Here is a 19689-nt window from a genome sequence, read left to right as displayed (position 1 = left end):
TGTAGTAGTAGAATTTTTTATTAATCTCCTTGAAGATTGTAACCCCACCTTTAAGTGGAACTCTGGTGAAGAATCTTGTAATGCAATTGTCCAGTCTGTTGTAATCTGTGAAGAATGGTGTAATCCAATGTTGTTTCTCACGATTTTACTACTTGGAGTTTGTACAGTACTGGTGATCTGTAGATTTAGTTTGTAAGGCAAGGGCTATAGTTACCATAAGTCATCACTGTATATTAGTTAATAATGACCGGCTATTGCCTTCCTAACATCATGGTTCAGTTATTTCAGACAATTTTCTGAGTTTTTCTCATAATTCAAATTCAAATTCAAATAACTTTATAATAAATTAACATATTTTCCTTTTGAAAAGATAAGCTATCTATTTTTTATAATTATAATTGAAAAACTTTTTCTTGCCAATTTAATACACACTTAAAAATACTGTTCTTTTAATTTTGCCTATTCTGTGTAGCATATTGGTTTAAACAAATTGTATTTTCTATTAAGTGTTTTGAAAATGGTTACATTGTATCGTAACTATTTCATTTTAAAAGTTTTACTTTTATTGGTCTTCATGTAAATCCTGTAGTAAGCTTAGATTATTTATAGGTAAAGTGAAACATATCAACAAATCCTAGAGTTAGTTGCGCTTTAAATCTTTCAACTTAGTAATAATGAAAAGTATTTGAGGAGGTTTTACATAATCAATAGGATGCCAAGCGTTGTTTCTGTAGTCGCTCATCCGTATCTTGTCCCCATTGTGTTAAACACAGCAGTTATGTACAAGTTAATGAAGGAAATACAGAAATAAGCAGCCTATTATTTAGTGTTATTATCAGCAGCATTATTAAATCTCCTTGAGCACATTCTTCATGTATTGTTATTATTTAACTGTTAGGTTGAGTGTACGCTGAAATTTTAGGTGCATTGGCACAAGCTACAAAGTGCTGGGATTTGAGGTCGTCCAGCACCTATGATTGAATCAAGGTCTGTGTCAAAAGCTTCGGAAGCGGTTCAAAGAAGTGGCGTACTTGAAGGCAAATTAAATCATTTATTATTTATTGCGCTCTTCAGTATTTTTGTAACTTCTATTTTGTTCGTTAATTTGATATGTAAATTTTAATTAACTGTGATTAACGATGTTGACAAAATTCAATAGGTGCTACAGGTATTATGTATGCTATTATCATTTAAGGAATTGGATGGTTTAGTGCTCAGGTATCATTATAGGCTTAAATTTAAAATGAAGAATAACTTTAGCAGAACTTTTTTTCTTGCAAAACTGAAGTTATTTACTTCCTCAGGTAGCATTATCAACATAAACATTATATTATGCTTAATTTAAAATGAAGAATAACTTTTATCAGAACCTTTTTTTCTTGCAAAACTGAAGTTACTTCAAAACAACAAACATGCCCTGGTTTTTATTACTATGGTTGTTTATTGCAACTAGGGAAAATTTATTAATGTTAGAAGTTGAACAATAGGTGGTGACTAGAATTTAGACTTTGTGCCAGACTGACTCATGTTCCCTCCAGTGGCATAGTTAAAATAAAATATTACGACTCATATTTCCTGGTGTATTTCATCTTAAGTAGAAGTTACTTTCTGGATCACTTCATCAGCGATGAATTCTTAAAGATTTGGTGTTGAAAGTGTTAATCTCTATTATGCCACACAATATTTTATGTACAGTATTGTTAATCTTTCAGTACATGGTATTTTTCTGGCAAAGTGAGATTACAAATTGATTCAAAGTTATGGTTTTTTTTTTTTTTCACATTTACTGGCCTATATAGCCCTTCAGTAGTCACAATCAGCGACCATACACTATTAGAAGCCTTGTAACAGTGCAAGTTGCAACAACATTGTGTTCAGTGTGAAAATATATGGAGATGACAATGTCCCACTGATAAATGTCTTGAAAAAATATATGTTTGGGGCCTACATTATTATCTTTCGGATAATTACAAACCATTCCCAAAGTGTTTCCCAGTTCAGGATTTAGAGTAGATTTATACAAACTTCAAAACAACAATTATTCAACATCATTTCTTATACAGGAGATATACTCTGAAAAGCCATGCATTTTCCTGTTTGCTTCAGTTAAAATTTTGTCATCGATAATGTCTACACTATACAGAATGGAAGAATTATAAGCATAAGATTCGAAAAAAGGAAGCATGCACACAATTTTGAAGTATATAAAAGTAACAAAGTGTTGTGGTCAAAAGCCCCATTGGACAGTTTATACAACTTGTTTACATTTGATTTGAATCAATATATCCACAGTTTACTCTCCTGGCAATTACATGTAGAAGTTGGAAGCAAATCGGAATAGGATGTACCAATCAATTGCCACATCTTCGAGAAAACAAACTTAAACCAAACACAATAACACGATGTAGGAGGTATTGTTGGACAATGTATTGCAGGTCCATTTAGGGGAAATTGACCATTGGAGGTTCTGTCTTAGGCCTAGCTTGCATCAACAAACTACCTTTCAACATCCCCTCATTGTGCTACTGGTTTAGGCCTACTAGCATGCGATGATATATGTTTATTAAGCCTTGATTATTATTGACATCCCTTCAGTGTCCAGTTAGCCTTTGATGAGGGTTTTTTAATCATCCCAGGCCTTTGGACTTTCCAGTATCATTAAGCTTAAAGCTAACAACCTATGAATGATATCATTATATCATACTAGGTTTTTACTAACTTTCAACAAGATCGTACTAAAAGCCTACGATATATTAGCATCAATCTAGCTGGCCTGGTATTGATGTAAGTTCATGTAAAGTGTATCTCATTTAAACCTTTCACTGTGTGAACTTGTGACCCTGAGGAGGCTTTGATGGCTTCAAAAAAAAGTCTGTTGTCTAGGTGATGGTTTTTTATAGAGGAAGAAAATCAGAAGAATTTGTAATATTTTTTCTTTCTAGACAACAGACTTAAAAATCTATGTGTACCTTGAATCCCAATGTACTGTAATTAACAATTAATTAGTAACTCTTATTGTATTTGATTAACACTTTACCCCTTCTGTTACCTCTGTACTTCAATTTCAAGCACAGAATTTAAACTAAGTAAATATTAGCCATCGGGCGCCTATAGTACTACTGTATACATATGAAATTAATTTTTAATTTCATAAAGTCGATAACCGTAAGGATAATGCTATGATTGTAAATACCTGTCAATTTTGTTATTTATGATATTTTGAAGTACAGTATTGTGTCGGCACTTGAGTACATTGTAACACTAGTTAAATATTATATAAACCTCAAGCTGTCTGTTCTGTGTGCAGACAGTTATCCTTCACATTTTTTATTTGAAGTTTATTAGGGAGAATTTGTGTTTATGACCTAAGTTTAAGTATTTAATGAACAGTTAGCATCCTGTTTAAAGGCCATGTAAAAAACACATTTTTTCATTGTATTCACTGAAAGGAGGAGCCTCTCTACCCCCTACCATCCCAACTTAAATTAAAATCCTATTGTCACTAAACCTTAGTGATTCTGATAGCTTAGGAAAGTTTTGATCACATAGACCATATGTGACCACAAGGAGACGTGAGTAAACTACGGGTATCTACCTGACCCATGCCTGAAAAACTTTGGTTTTATGAGAAATTTACTTTTTCTAAACTGATGACTTTTTTTACGAGCATTTTATTTGAACACTTTTATTATATTATTTGGGAAGTCTGTGTCAACTTGTTTGTTAGAGAGATAGCAAGACAACAAATTTTAGTTGTTTCACATTTGTAAGACTTCTGTTGGCAGATCCAGAGTTTTTTAAACTAGGGGCCACCAATTTCATATACAGTAGGCCTAGATGTACTATTGTATAATTACACAGTACAGATATATCCAATAGTGGTACGATAAATGTTCAGTATATTATGTTGTTGCGAAATATTGTAACATATACTATTTGTATGCTGTTTTTTATTTTTTTATTTTTTTTTGTTAAAACATTAAAGATGGCAGTGGAAAAACCAAGAGTGTGTATGCAATTTTGTATTTTTTTTCTTTAATAAAGAAAATACTGGGGGGGGGGACATACTGTGGGACCCTCTCTAATTCCCTGCACTGACCTAAAGTTTGATATTCTGCAAGGGTAAAAGAGGATGATGATAACATCAATAAAGTCTTTATAGTTTTACTATGCACTTTGAATTCTGAGAAGGGCTTGTTTGGTGTTTATCTGTTAAACTTGCAAGCTGGGCAGAAGGTCAGGAACTATATCGGTTTCTCTGATCTGTGCCTCTGAGGACTGGTTCCAATATTTGTCCATCATTACCTCATTAAATAGTGGAATCTGCACCTCCCTATGTTTTATTTCTTTCTCTGGTTAGCATCAGCTTTTGGAACTTATGGAATATGACTCCTTAGGGGATTTATCTTTGTCTTCTTAGCTGCTGCTCTTATTTACTTAACTTATAGGTTAGTATAGTAGTATTCATTTGGGCTAGCTATTACCTCAGTACAAATATATAGTCAGCAGACACAACTATAAAGACTATTTCTTTTGGAGTATATTATTATACATATTTAATAATTTCTGATATAAAGTATATTTATGAATTTATTTTGTGTTAATTTATCTATTTATTACTAATTCACTTAAAATTTCTTTGAATAATTTCTTTCATTAGGGTTTTTTTTTTGCATGTAGTTAACAGTTCTAATATTCTTAATGTTAAATCAAGTAAAACTAAGTAGCAGTATATAGGCCTATACTTTTATTTCGTAAAATTCTTATTTCAGACGTGCTTAAATCAATAACACAAATAAAACATTTGGCCAAATAAAAAAAAAAACACAAACTGTATGTTTCACATTCAGGGGGATTCCCACAAAAATTACTACTACTCTATATCTAGGCCTTGGCCATGCTAAGATGTAAATGATCACTTGGTGCTTATGTGGATAATTGATATGAATATCAGGAGTGTGCCAAAAAAGAATTGGGTGATAGGATAAGAGATATTTTTTTTAGAGTTGGTTTTTGGATAAATGAGAAGAAATGAAGAATGAATTTAACATTGACTTGATTTATAGAATAAAATTAAATGCGGAATCCGAGGTGAAAATCTGAAGTTATTGCTCATAAATGGAGCCATAAGTTGGGAGCTAGTGTCATTAAATCACAAATTAGAGTCAGTTAAAATGCTTGTAAAAATGTTTAGAGGGTCTTTGTTCCTAATCATCATAATTTTACAGTGACCTTAGCTTAGCCTTTTAAATGACCCATAAAAGAACTGACTGCACCTTTGACCACACTAACAAAGTGGAACATGTTTTTTAAATTGCATACAAACTATAAGTTTAATCAAATATTTAATCATATGAAATGTATTACTTCCAAAATATTAAACCAGATTTTTTTTTTTTGACAGGTTCGGATAACAGTGACAGATATCAATGACAATGCTCCAGTGTTTGAAAAGGATTCCTATCGTGTCACCATTCCAGAGAATGCATCACCAGGGAGTCTCCTGACATCAGTTTCTGCCACAGACATTGACAGCAGTGGATCTATCAGCTACAGGATCATCAATGCCGATCCTGCTCTTTTCCAGATTGTCTCAACCAGTGGAGAGCTACGTACGGCAGCAATATTAGATCGTGAAACCGAGCAGTTGTATCGTTTTTCAGTGGAAGCTTCAGATGGTACGCTTACATCGAGGGCATCGGTGGAAATTGAGGTTAATGATTTCAATGATAACGATCCAATATTCTCGGAACCAGTCTATTCCTTCAGCGTGTCAGAGGATGAAGTCATCAATTCAGAAGTTGCAATAGTGACAGCAACTGATGCTGATGATGGAAGCAATGCAGAGCTGGAATACTCCATCGTTGAGGATGGAGGATTTGGGGAAGATGTATTTCAGATTAATTCGGAGACTGGTGTCATTTCATTGACGGAAAAATTAGATTATGAAACAGTAAGTTCTGCTTGTTACTTTTTAGCAATATTATTATATTATTATTATTATTATTATTATTAGGGCATGTAAAAAAACTAAAAGATGACTAAAAATTAACAACCCTTTCTGCTATGCCGGATTCGTTTGGATAGCTTACAAATCAGGATTGAAGAATCAAACCTCTTCCTTTCCCAAAGTTTTGGAAAAGGAACAATAATTTTTAACATATCCAATATTATTTATTACTTTATTATGTGCCTATCTCCACCACAGTTGTTAGCTCAGAGCTTTCGGTATTCTATTTCTCTTGATCTAAATGACCGAATGATGTTCTTTTAAATTCTGAAGCCCATATGATGCGATGAGACGTAAGAGTAATAGCTATATGTTCAATCATATGGTACTAATTGTTCTCTAAATATTTTTTTATTCTTAGCGGGCTTACTATGCTCTAACTGTTCAAGCAAGTGACAAAGGTTCTCCATCTCGATTATCAACCGCAACGGTCTACTTCAATGTCTTGGATGTCAATGACCACTCTCCGATCTTCAACCCTGATCATTATGAGCAATGGGTGCTGGAGAACACTTCTATTGGAACACAAATTCTGCAAGTTATTGCAGAGGATGCAGATTCTGGTATGTTTTCATCATTTTTAATTACTGACTCGTTGTATTGGTGAAACCACCGGGGTCCACATTTACAGTATCAAACTAGAAATCAGCTTAAATTCGTCTTTAAGTCCATTTTTTTTTTTGAGTCAGTTTTATCAATAATGCTTAGCTTAAAAATTGCCTAAAATTTAAAAATTGATTGTATGCATTCGCCATCTGAGATGATTTTTTAGCTAAGATTTTGCTAAAATGGTTTAATAAATCAGCTTAAGATATTTACTTAAGCACATCCTTAACTTTTTTGACTTAAGACATTTGCTAAGATTGATAAATACCAGCCTGAAGCTATATACTAGAAATAAAAGATAGAGCACTCGCATGGCGAAAGTAAGACAGATGTACTCACATCTTTTACGCAAATCTAGTCGTAAGAGATGCCCTTCAATTTTCAATATAGCGATTTACACGGGTTTATCCTGTTCACATCCAGACATGCTTTCTGTTGCTAAGTAAATCCTGACTTACGCAGTGCCCTTCTCTTTCCGCTAATGGTAGAAACTTTATTACCGGTCATACGATTCTGCGCTTTTGTGTCTGTCATTTTGTTCTTTTGATTTATTTATGCCTGCTTGTTTGTATCTTATTTGTGGCAACAATTTCTACCTACGCCAAACGGGCCACCAAAATTTGGTTATGTATTCACTGTGATATAAGTTTCGCAGACATTTTTTATATCCAGTTGTACGCGGTACCCCATAGTTTGTATTCAGACCATGCATTTTGGTGGAACACTTTTTTCTGTGGAAAACTCTATCTTGTGTTTCTAGTGTCTTCGATTATTTTGTTTGCTACTATAGGTATTCTTTTGTAAATAGAACTGATATTAATACCCTTGACTTGAAAAAAAAAAACAAAAAAAAACACGTAATTATTAGATCCTACAGACAGTGAGTTTAGTGTTCAGATTTTATATGGCCATTTCCACAATTGAAAAAAATTCTCAAGGACTCCACAACAACAATCTGAACGATAATTAAATACCAACATAGGTTTATGAAAGTCTCAGGTGCTCCAAACCATTGTATAACAGAAAAGCTGTTTATATATTAGAATCATTATATAGTGTGATATATATACAGTGAAGTCTATTGTAGATTCTGCAATACACAATTCACATTGTCTGAAAATAATGCGGCAAAATTTATGACTTATACGTTGGGGCAATGTCTGTTAATGACCCGAGGTCAGGTTCTAGTCTGCATTGTAATGTTTAGTATAAGAATTGATTGATGTCTTGTAGTTGGTAGTTTGTCTGTCTAACAGTATTATCAGGTGCGTTAAACAGTGTTTGGATATTGTCATTTGCCCTCACCCTTGTCTGTCTGGTCGTGAGTCTCATCAATTGAAGGTGTTTTCTTAACGTGATGATTGGGTTGACGTTGAGAGGTCATCTGACCTTGACTTTCATCCAATAGATTTTCGCTTTTTTGTATTTCAGCATCCGTAACCTGCCCTCATTCTATAGCTCATTCCAAGTAGTACCTGCAGTCCCTCTCCTCGTTACAAGATGATCTACCAAGTTTCATGCTTCCTAATTCTGTATGCTTATCTGTAGTCACTATTATTAATAAATTGCATTTTTAAATAAAAAATTAGCAAAAATCTTAGACCTACTGTTGAAAAAATTTGACCTTGTTTCTACCAAAAATTGGTATGTACAGTAGTATTTCGCTATTTGATGGATTAAATCCATATTTTTCGGCAATTTGTGACAATGAGCTACAGTGGACCTATTTGTGGTCTTCTTCAACTATGAGTTTTAGCCATGTGGAAAATTTTCGCATCTTCTCAAATCTGTTATACAATCCTAAAAATTGTCTGAAGATCTATTTTTGTCTGTAAAACCCCTATTAAGGGGATAACTTCAGGACCAAAGGTAGTGCTCCCTAAATAGGGGTGTCCCTTGAATAGGAGTTGACTGCTGTGTTAATTTTTCGTCATTTTGTGCCCCCAAGAAAGTCGCCCCTTAATACGGGTGTCCCAAAGGAGGGTTCTACTCTAATAAGGAAATCAAGTGGAACATTTCCAGGTGTTGCACTAGAATGCCCTACTAATAGTCTCCACAACATTTTCGCTCCCCTTGCATGTCTCTTCGTGATTAGCTTCTCTTGTGTCACATTTATTTCTTTTATGTTAAATAAATAGTTGTCTGTAGTCTAAATTATGTCATGTTTAACTGAATGGTATGTTTCCGCTTGTCAATGAGCTGTTGGCTGGAAAAATAAACATGATTACCGTGTGTTAATGTAACAGTAGCGGAATTGTGCTATGGTCCATGGCAATTGCAGCTACCATACCGACTGCCGTAGAGTCATGCTGGCAATTTCTAATGATTATCGTGGAGTATCACCTGAGGGCCGAGATTAATACCTCGCTTTTCCTGCCGATACAGTAAACATTTTATTGTAATTACACACAGTGAACATGGGAAATTTATTGGTTTCTTAAAATTTAATTATTTAAACAAAAATTTATCCTTTTAATTGGTTGAATGAAACTATATTGCAAAGTACACTAGTATGTACTACTTAAGTATTCTATATTTGTGTTCACAATATCACAGACATATGTGAAGATATTATAATGTATATTCTCTGTCCTGGGTTCACAATGGTCAACGGATATGATTTGAATAGGTTTCCTGTTAGCTGCTTCTGCCTCCAGAATCATCTTCTATTGATTTTAAAAATGCCACTATCATTCTTTGTGAATGATTTAAAATTATTGTACCCTTTTTCTTTACCTGTAGTCATTTTCTTTGTTCCTTCCACTAATTTTCTTCCAACTGTATATTTGGTTTTTATTATATTTATGTAATGCAACAATCCAAAAATAAAATTTTAATTTGAATTATTTTGTTTTTGTTGTTACTTTGATTGATGCTATCAAAATTATGCTTCTATATTATTATATTAAATATTATGATTATTAAAGGATAATGTACTTTGAATAAACTAGTGTATCAAAATATATCAAATTAAAGGTACAGTTAACAGTATAATTATCCCAGGGGTAATTAAAAAGAATCTCCCTGGGGCTAATATAGGTCCTTTTAAACCCTTGCATCGAACTCCCAACTTAGTTTCAGTACAATTAGCCCTCCTTCTACCAGATCTTTGTTGTGATTTCTTTTATTGCAATTTTATTTCAAAGAAATAAGAATTTCTGTTTGCATTTTGAATTGAACTGAATTTCAGAGGTGGTGCTTAGTGGCTGGGTATTCTAGTTTTCTATTCAATTAAATGGTGTAATGATGTCAGTATTACAGTTATTTCCACTTCAAACGATCTGCACTAATTCTTGCGTAAAATTTTGTTGATTGGCTGGAATGTGCTGGTCTCGTATCAATACACCCAAAGAAGATTGACCCCTGAGTTTACTGTACAAGTTATTGACCTATGACCTAAGTATAGTGAAATCTTACTTGATGTAATATTTTCGGAGCAGTTTTGTATTGTTACATCTTTTTATTTTTCTATAAAAATATTCTATGTAAAAATATTGATTGATTACAGATTGTTGGATTGAGTGATTGGTTGTGTTAAAACTCTTATTTTTTTTATCTGGCACAACAAATTGAGCTATAGTCTGTATTTATTTTGTTAATGCCTTCTATTTAAATAGTACAATTTTTGTTTTTGCAGGTAACAATGCAATATTCAAATACACCATTACATCAGGAAATTCTGGCAACCTCTTTACAATAAATGATGATGGAATTATCTATACCAACAAAGTTCTTGACAGGGAGTCAAAGGCATTCTACAACTTAGCTGTCACTGCCACTGACCAGCCAAGTGATCCTTCAATGGCAAGATCTAGCACAGCACAGGTGTCAATCCTTCTGAGTGATATCAACGATAATGCTCCACAGTTTACGAATCCAGGCATCATCTCAGTCCCAGAAGACACAAGTATTGGTACTATCATCATGGTAATCCATGCCACAGATCCTGATGCAACAGAAAATAGCTACATCAGCTATAGTATGTCTCCGGTTCCTGGTGATGTCTTTCGTTTAGATGCAGATGGAAATCTGCAAGTATGGGGACAGCTTGACAGAGAGACCAGAGCAGAGTACACTTTAACTGTCATTGCTAGTGACAAAGGACAACCAGTACAGAGTTCTTCCATGAATATTGCTGTTGAAATCACTGACAGCAATGACAACCCACCAGTGTTTCTGGTTGACTCTCCTCATGTAACTCTGTCAGAGAGTCTTCCAGTTGGTGTAGAGTTCCTTCAGGTTTCTGCCACCGATGCTGATGAAGGTGAAAACAGTGACTTGATCTTTACAATCATCAGTGGTAATACAAATGATGATTTTGCAATTGATTCTTCACGAGGAGTTCTATTCTCCAAGAATCCTTTGGATCGAGAACGAACATCCAGTTACACGATCACCGTCCAAGCTAAGGATAGTAGCAGATCACCGCTTTATGCCATCACGAATGTGAACATTGATATTTCTGATGTCAATGACTATAGACCAGTCTTCCTTGACTCACCATACACCATCAATGTGCAGGAGAATGCACAGAGCCTTCCAGTCATTATAAACAGGATTTCAGCAACTGATTTAGATGCTAATTCCAACAGTCAACTAACTTATAGTCTGACAGGTAATGAAGATGGTGATCTCTTCACTATTGATCCATCAACCGGTTTTATAAGTATACATCAAGCCCTGGATAGAGAAGTTGTGGAACAATACACTTTGACAGTTACTGCACGAGATGCAGGTAAGTTACTAAAATGTTCTATATAGTTCAAAATTAGGTTTGCTAGTAAACTGAACTAAATATGCAGTGTGCAATTGAATGGGTTTTCAACAGAAATGTCATGAAGTTTAAAATTTAGATAACATCAGATGGGTGTTCATAGAATTGTGGCAAAATGGGTGCAAAATGCATCTCTTCCTGAAAATGTTAATCTTTTTAGTAAATAAGTATTTGTGGTTTTCACACGGAGAAATTATTCTCTTAAGCCGTTAATTGCGGAACTGGAGTAGTTGATATAACCCAAGTTTAGGACGCTCAACAATAACTCAATAATAGTTTCTGATTACAAATAAGGCTGGGAATCGGATTGTTGCGATTCCCTGTACATTAATCCTACTGTTTGTAAGCAAATCATAGCTTGAAGCAAATAGATTTCCAACGTTCATTTCAACAATGAAATTTTCCCTTGATTTAGGAAATTCTTTCCTCTCACAACCTTAGTTATTGCTGTACACATATTTGCTAATCTATGGTTTAATGATTTCTTCTTTAACCTTGTTCATTGCCCTTCCCTGAGGGGGTAGATCATTGTTCGAATGGGCTGAACCTTTAAGTTAAAGCCCAGCGAAAATTCTGGAAAGGATTGCGATAGAATTTGTCAGCATAGCTAAACGAATAACTGTCAACATATCAATAAATAGATATAAATGAACAATACAACAATCAGTCATTAACGAAAACGACTAATTGGAATGCCTTTTCTCTGATATTGATACCTTTATATGGAGTGAACAATTAAAAGCATGTAATCCAGTTGTGTACTACACTATGGGAGATTTAAGCCTTGTTTTTCTCAACTAGAGGTACGCCAATAAAGGTAACACATTTTAATGAACAATAAATTGGAATCGTCCTTTTGTAGCTTGGCAGTTGGGGTGCTCTCCTCTTATTCCTAACTAGTCCTCGGTCTTATCTCTCTGTGTGTCTAGGATTTTTGCTTTCAGGAACTCTACAATCTGCATTATTATGAGACTTAGACTTATTATGGATTAAATTTTTACCTAGGCCGAAAGTTTCCCATGATTAATTTGTATGGCTGTTCTCACATGGATTATTTTATATGGTACAATTGTATAGTTAATACAAAGTACAGTACGGTACTGTGTGACAGAGTTTTGGCTTGTTTATAGCATATAGGTGTTTCTGATGACATCACAGGCTGAACATTTCTTCTTAGGCAAATATATTGTGCAATCATCTTTGAATTATTACTAACTTTACTGAAATTATACCCAGGCTGGATTTAATGTGACAGAGCCTAGGCTGTATGTTTATGTGCATAGCTTAGGACCTAACACATAAAATGCACCTTTCTTTGAGTGAGCGTGCTTAGATGGTGCCCTAGGTTGGGTGTAGGATAACCTTTGACCTGTCCTTCACCCTTGGGACTTTTGCGATAATTAACACCAAGTACATTCAACTTTATGTTGGTTTTATTTATGTAGTCTTTCGTTTCGAAACATAGTTTCGTTGTTAAATGATTCAGTACTTTAGTGTGAAAGAAAACAAAAATTATTGATTTTATGGACTCGTTAGACAATATTGTAAATATTCGCTATGAACAAATGTACAATGTACAAGATTTGACAGGGAACAATCCAAGGTGTTCCAGTTAAACATTAATGTGGTCACCTACCATTAGTGAACGTACCAAATGATAATAGTGTTTTACACTAATATTTATACCAATTAATATTAATTATTTATTATATACCAATTGATAGTTAATTACAAAATATTTTATAAATACAACTTAATGGAAATATATTTATTTTATACCAACTGATAATAATCAATATATTTATTTTATATTATTAATAGTTTATAATATATTTATTTTATAGCAATTGATAATATATTTTTGTTACAGTATATCAACTGATAATATATTAGTAAATATTTTTTTTTTTTAATAGTTAATAAACATGAAATTTTGGAAATTGTGTGTTAGAAGTAACTGCTTGTCAGCTTAAATCTAAGTCTACGAATGCTACAAGATAAAAGGTGGATAAAGCAGATATTGCAGATTACTCTATTATGTTGGTCTTTTAATCCTTTCTTTATGTTTTGTTTCATAAAAGTTTTAGGGTAGAATAGCTGCACTATAATTAAGCAAGTCTTTATTATTTCCCCCTTCATGTCATACTTCATTAGGTATTTCGGTCGGTAACAATTTCATTCTTGGTCCTTGGCTTACAAATTCTAGAAAGGGTGCCATAACACATTCCAACCTACCTGTTCAGGTAAATTTCTTCCGCTTGAATTATTTGAAAGAAAGACAGAAAATAAAGCTAGGATAAACAAGCCAAGGGGCGATACCTTTGTGTTACCATCCTAATCCTTCCTGTATCGGTAGTTTGAATTATTTTTATTTGAAGTTTATTTTTCTGTAGATTTTGTTGGGTACAATGAAGAAAAATTGTGAAGTTTTTGGGTGACATAATGCATGGCTAAGATCTGAAAACTGATTTAGATTCCAAATACAAGGCATACATTCAAACTATGAAATATTAATTGACAAAAACATATGACATGCCTAAATATGGTCATGATGACATCACATCATGACCATATTTGGGAACATCATGACTATTAATGGGCAGAGCTTTTAGTAGTCTGTCAGATAGTTTGATCAGACTTTATATTTCTTAATTTTTTTTTTAGCGTTTTGTTAATCAATAACAAATACTTTTCAAAGGAACAGTCGGATTGAGTAGGTTATTATTATGGGACATCAATTATAATTTGCGTTTCTTTCAGATTGGACAGCAACATAATACGGTGTACTTCTTCACAGTCAAGCCCTAGTTAATTTTATCAATAAAAATAGACAGAAAGGTCACAGTCTGTCAATGTCATTAAAATATGATGCTACAATTCTATTATTCTCTACATTCAAAACAATTTTTGGAAATAGTTATCTAAATTGAGAATTTTAGAGAAATATTTGACGGTGCTAAAATCATGTTTAAAATACTTGCAGAAACCCCATATAAGAAATAAATGTTTTCCTTGTGAAAAAAAAAAAATTTAATCTTAAAATCATAAATTTGATGCTAATATTCTTTAGTTGATTACCAAGAATTTAAGGGGATTTGCAAAAAAAAAAGGAACAGGATTTTTTATACATCTGACAGTGATTTTGAGATTTAAATTAAAAGATAATAATTCAATTTTATTTTTTAGTGTATTTTATCATTTTAGCTCTTTGCAGTTTGCAGACAGTATGTCTTTAATACTTTTCCACACTATCAAATTTTCTCTGGAAAAAAAACTGTTGTATACCCATATATAGTCATGATGTGCCTATACTGTCTCTTATACACATCTTCTCTCGGCAGTTGGCTACTTGACATTTTCGCACCATTTAATGCACATTTGTTTTGCAAATGGTAAACAATTGAGCCAAATTGTTTCATGGATCGGCGATTAACCTGCAAGTTCTCTGTGAATATTTGATGACTTGTGTACTGTTCGCAAGACTTGCTTTCCGAAATTTGAAAAGTGATCCAAAGTTTGTTTTCAAAGAACACATCTATGATGAGGATTGATAGCAACATCAGTAGAAGTTCAAGTAATTAATGGTTAAGGTAACCTGGGATAATTACACTTAACCTAGCAAAGACCAACTTCCTTGGCAATATGAATTAACAGTTAAATTTTAATGACTGTCATATGTCCTCAGCTAGATTGCTGTGTGAAATGGAGGAAGAAAATACCTCTGTCCATAACTTTTAATTGTCAAATAAAGGTTGATTAAAGCCATGTCCAGACTATCAAATTCTGTTTAACAGAATCATGTGACATGCCTGAATGTGTTCACTTTGCAGTCACATCATGACCATATATGGGCACATCATGACTATATATAGGCAGATAATGACTATATAAGCATACATCAGTTTTTTGGTCAAGTAAGTTTTGATGGTCTAAGGCAAGCTTTACAAGTTGGAGGTTTAAGTGAAATGTAGGCTCTAGCTGGTAGGCTTCTCATAGAGGAACAAGATTAGAATTTCTGTCCTATAGGCCTAAACTTTTGAAGTTACTTAAATTAAGTTAAATATTATCCTGGTGCAGTATTTTGCATGAAAATATTTGAAATTTGTAGGTGGGCTTATACATGAGAAACTAACACAGCAATTAGCCTATGGATAATGGTGGTGTGTACTTTATGAATGTGCATAACAAGCCAAAACACATTATGACAAGACCGTCCCATTGAGGAATACATGCGTATACCTCCATGGACGAAACGCAAGTTTTTTAGCGTCTGTATTCATCAGCATAATCATTCTGGGGGTATAATTATTTTATGGTTCGGCTCTAATATTTCCTCTTCAGGGGATGTGTTGTTCTTGATTCTCTACCGAAACAAATTGTTGGTGTGCGATTCATGTCATCGAGGTTCACAACAAACGTTCATAAAACATGAACACACTAAAGAATGTGACGTTTTTCTCTTACAATTCGCCAAAAGGATTTAAGAATTATGAGATGACAATGTCTGAGAAACATGGCCTGTGAATTTCTGTTGAAATGTGAGCATGTTCTAGCGGTGCCAAAAGTTTATCGGAATGTAGGGCAGGGCTTTTTCAGAGTCCTTACAATGGAGTCACTACCAGGCTCAAATCATTTTGTTATTGCGATACAAACTGCAGCCAAGCAGAACAGTGAAGCTACAGTCTGTGAACATGGGTCAATCTAAGTCAAACATATCAAAATGTTGGAAAGATTTTTTTAGCGTTTTGTTAATCAATAACAAATACTTTTCAAAGGAACAGTCGGATTGAGTAGGTTATTATTATTATGGGATATCAATTATAATTTGCGTTTCTTTCAGATTGGACAGCAACATAATACGGTGTACTTCTTCACAGTCAAGCCCTAGTTAATTTTATCAATAAAAATAGACAGAAAGGTCACAGTCTGTCAATGTCATTAAAATATGATGCTACAATTCTATTATTCTCTACATTCAAAACAATTTTTGGAAATAGTTATCTAAATTGAGAATTTTAGAGAAATATTTGACGGTGCTAAAATCATGTTTAAAATACTTGCAGAAACCCCATATAAGAAATAAATGTTTTCCTTGTGAAAAAAAAAAAATTTAATCTTAAAATCATAAATTTGATGCTAATATTCTTTAGTTGATTACCAAGAATTTAAGGGGATTTGCAAAAAAAAAAGGAACAGGATTTTTTATACATCTGACAGTGATTTTGAGATTTAAATTAAAAGATAATAATTCAATTTTATTTTTTAGTGTATTTTATCATTTTAGCTCTTTGCAGTTTGCAGACAGTATGTCTTTAATACTTTTCCACACTATCAAATTTTCTCTGGAAAAAAAACTGTTGTATACCCATATATAGTCATGATGTGCCTATATATGGTCATGATGTGATGTCATCACAACCATATATAGGCATGTCGCATGTTTTTGTCAAATAAAATTTGATAGTCTGGACAGGGCTTGAGATTATTGAAACCAGCTGATACTTAGTACTTTGTTAAATCTACCAAATTTTGTTTTTAAGTGAAAGTATTTAATGGGGGAATACAGTATGGGAAAGATGATTTATTATGTCTGGTCTCTGAAGTTATCAAATTTACTGCAAGCCTTTCAGGTTTACAATTCAGCGATGGTCTTACTCTTGCACTGCTGTAAAGAAAGAGAATGATCTCAAAAGCGATGTCAACTATACATTAATCAGTAATGTATAGCAGCATCAGTAGTGGTGCCAGTAGGGTTCAGGGTGTGCAGTTGCCCCACGTCAGACAGGCCTGAACCTCCTGTTCATGCAATGCCACGATGAGTACGTCAGACCAAAAATATTAACTTTCCTATCCAAATAACATAATTTTGATTGCCAATTCCTATATTGTGTATTAAAAGCATACTAAGCCATAAGTCTCCCTGTGAAACCTGAGGATTTTAAACCGTGGGAGTCTCACCAAGGCTCTGGTTGGCTCCTTGGTTCAGACACCCTTTCAGCAAAACTCTAGCGCTACCGCTGAGTAGTATTTTATCACACAACCTAATTATTCTTTAGGAGTCATCTATATTTCTCATTATTTTCAAGAGTATACAAAACAAATTTCACCCTTAGTTAATTTTTGGAGAATTTTCATCCCTGGTCTTATACTTGGTAAAATAAAAAAAAGCTGGGGATCAATACATCCACTCATTTGGATAACTTGCAACTGGTTATAGATTTTGGCTGTACACACAAGCGGCCTAGTCAATCAAACTGTCCACCACAGCACATAATAGAGCAATTCATTTGTTGTTTAACTGTTCAAAATCAGAGACAAATGGTGACTATGACCTGGAGGTCATATCCATAAGCAGTTTGTCAAGCCTCAGATGAAAGCAGCACATTACATTCTATTGCTCAACTCTCAAGGCCCTCATCTGTGTTTTGTTGGGTTTATTCTCTTGTAATGAGAGGATACCTAATTTACTGTCATATCATATTAAAAAGAACACTTCCTATGTTTTCTTGGCCTATTTTACCAGTTTTAAATGTAAGCTTAATCTGCCTCAATTGTGTAAAACAGAATTGGCAAAGGATTTTAAATTTAATTTGGTAAATACTGTACATACAGGTTTACAATTTTGCACTAAAGTTTTGGTTCAAATTCCAAACCTAAACCTCTCATTATTAAACTTATTAAATGTGGCAAAGTTTTTAGTCATGAGTTTTTCGATTTTGATAAAGGACTCTGAGATTAGAAGAAAATTGCCTTAGCCACAATGCTATACCAGATCTACTAAAAATTGACACCAAAAATGTTAATTTTATAAATTTTATTTATAAATAAAAAATATAAATAAATGAATACCTACATACAAAAAAATAATAATATGCCTATTTATGCTATCATATAATCATTGTTAGGCGCTTTTAAGCTATTCTTAGTTAAGGCGCTACAGAAATCACAATTATTATTAAAATATAATATTGATCAATATTTTTATATATTCCTTCATGTAATCTATATAATGTAAATGTAATGAGCACATTTAATTGTCAAATTGGTGATCAGAGTGTATTATACTATCAGACAATACTGAGGATCCTACCACAATCAATAATCCCAAACCGAGTCTGTTTCAGGCTCCAGACGTACAAAGACAGGTACCCGCGGTTATGTTATTATTGGTGTTGTAATCCGCATTGTCCCCATTCAAGGACTGTGTCGTCGCTAAGCCAGTGAGACAAGAAGATCCCGCTTTTGGTAATCAATTGAGCTTAAAACCTTATCGTCCTTCACCAATAAAAATAGGTAGAGTTGGCTTTGAGATGAATGCGTCACGGCTGATATCGTGCTGTGATGTCCGTGAATGATTTCGGAATCTAAACGAAGCTGTACGAATGTTTAGTAATTAACCAATATGGAAATCAAATCATTTGAGGAACATCTATGTAATATTTTCGTAGATATAATTTTGATTATCATAATGATGAAGATGCTTTGCAGTAATTATAATAGAAATTGTAATATATCATGATTTTCTAGCATCTGCACCCCCTATTGAATATCTTTGACCTTCGCAACTCAACCAAAATGATGTAAGAGAATTAAGTTTGTAAAGATGAAAAGATATCAGTTCGAAAAGATCACTAATGAAAAGGGAAAAATCAACAATTAAGCGATACAAAACCAATAACACAATGAAAAGTATTTCTCACTATGCAAACATTGTAATCAATTTGTAGAATAGAAATTCACATGCCTACTCCAAGGCAAACCAATTTTAATTTTAATGACAATTCTAAAATCCTCTTCATACAAATTTCACTATCCTTGTGTAAACAATTGACGTAATTAAAATCTGATCATATCGTCATGGATTAATTAGGGTTGATGATTTTTAATTAATCCGACTAATGACAGTTGCCCATGTATTCAGGAATTAAACATGGATTAGTAATACGGAATTAAGACGGATTAATTTAATAACATTTTCTTTTTCAGGAGGGCAGATGCATGCATTAACCATAACAATTTCATTATTAGTTGAAAAATAATCTTTCATGTTCTTATAGCCATCTGCTTGTCACATGGTTTAACCGGCCAGTCAGGTGGTATAGAGTCACCAGAAATATTGCAATGTGTTCAAATTGCATTGTGTAAAGAAGCAGAAAGCTTAAAAAGCAGTGCGACAAAGATATTTAAGTTCGAAATACATTTTTGCCGTGATTTCTTTTAATTTAACATCCAAGATATATGAATAATTTGTTGTAGCACTTAAATGAGGAGTGACATTCATATTCTTAAATGTTGTATA

At 33.3% G+C, this 19689-nt stretch overlaps 1 protein-coding gene across 1 annotated transcript in view; it reads left to right on the top strand.

The window, feature by feature from the left end:
• LOC117124915 (protocadherin Fat 4-like) overlaps nucleotides 1-19689 on the top strand; it is a 76345-nt gene that overhangs the window by 32717 nt on the left and 23939 nt on the right. Inside the window, exons 2-4 of the mRNA XM_033271253.1 lie at nucleotides 5405-5953; nucleotides 6372-6573; nucleotides 10254-11351. Coding sequence (XP_033127144.1) covers nucleotides 5405-5953; nucleotides 6372-6573; nucleotides 10254-11351 — 1849 coding nt within the window. The remainder of the gene's footprint in view (nucleotides 1-5404; nucleotides 5954-6371; nucleotides 6574-10253; nucleotides 11352-19689) is intronic.

Source organism: Anneissia japonica, unplaced genomic scaffold (assembly GCF_011630105.1).
Source record: "Anneissia japonica isolate Jap-2015-1 unplaced genomic scaffold, ASM1163010v1 scaffold1881_len754168_cov175, whole genome shotgun sequence".
In the NCBI taxonomy this organism is placed as follows: domain Eukaryota; kingdom Metazoa; phylum Echinodermata; class Crinoidea; order Comatulida; family Comatulidae; genus Anneissia; species Anneissia japonica.
This window is presented reverse-complemented; position numbering and strand designations above follow the sequence as displayed.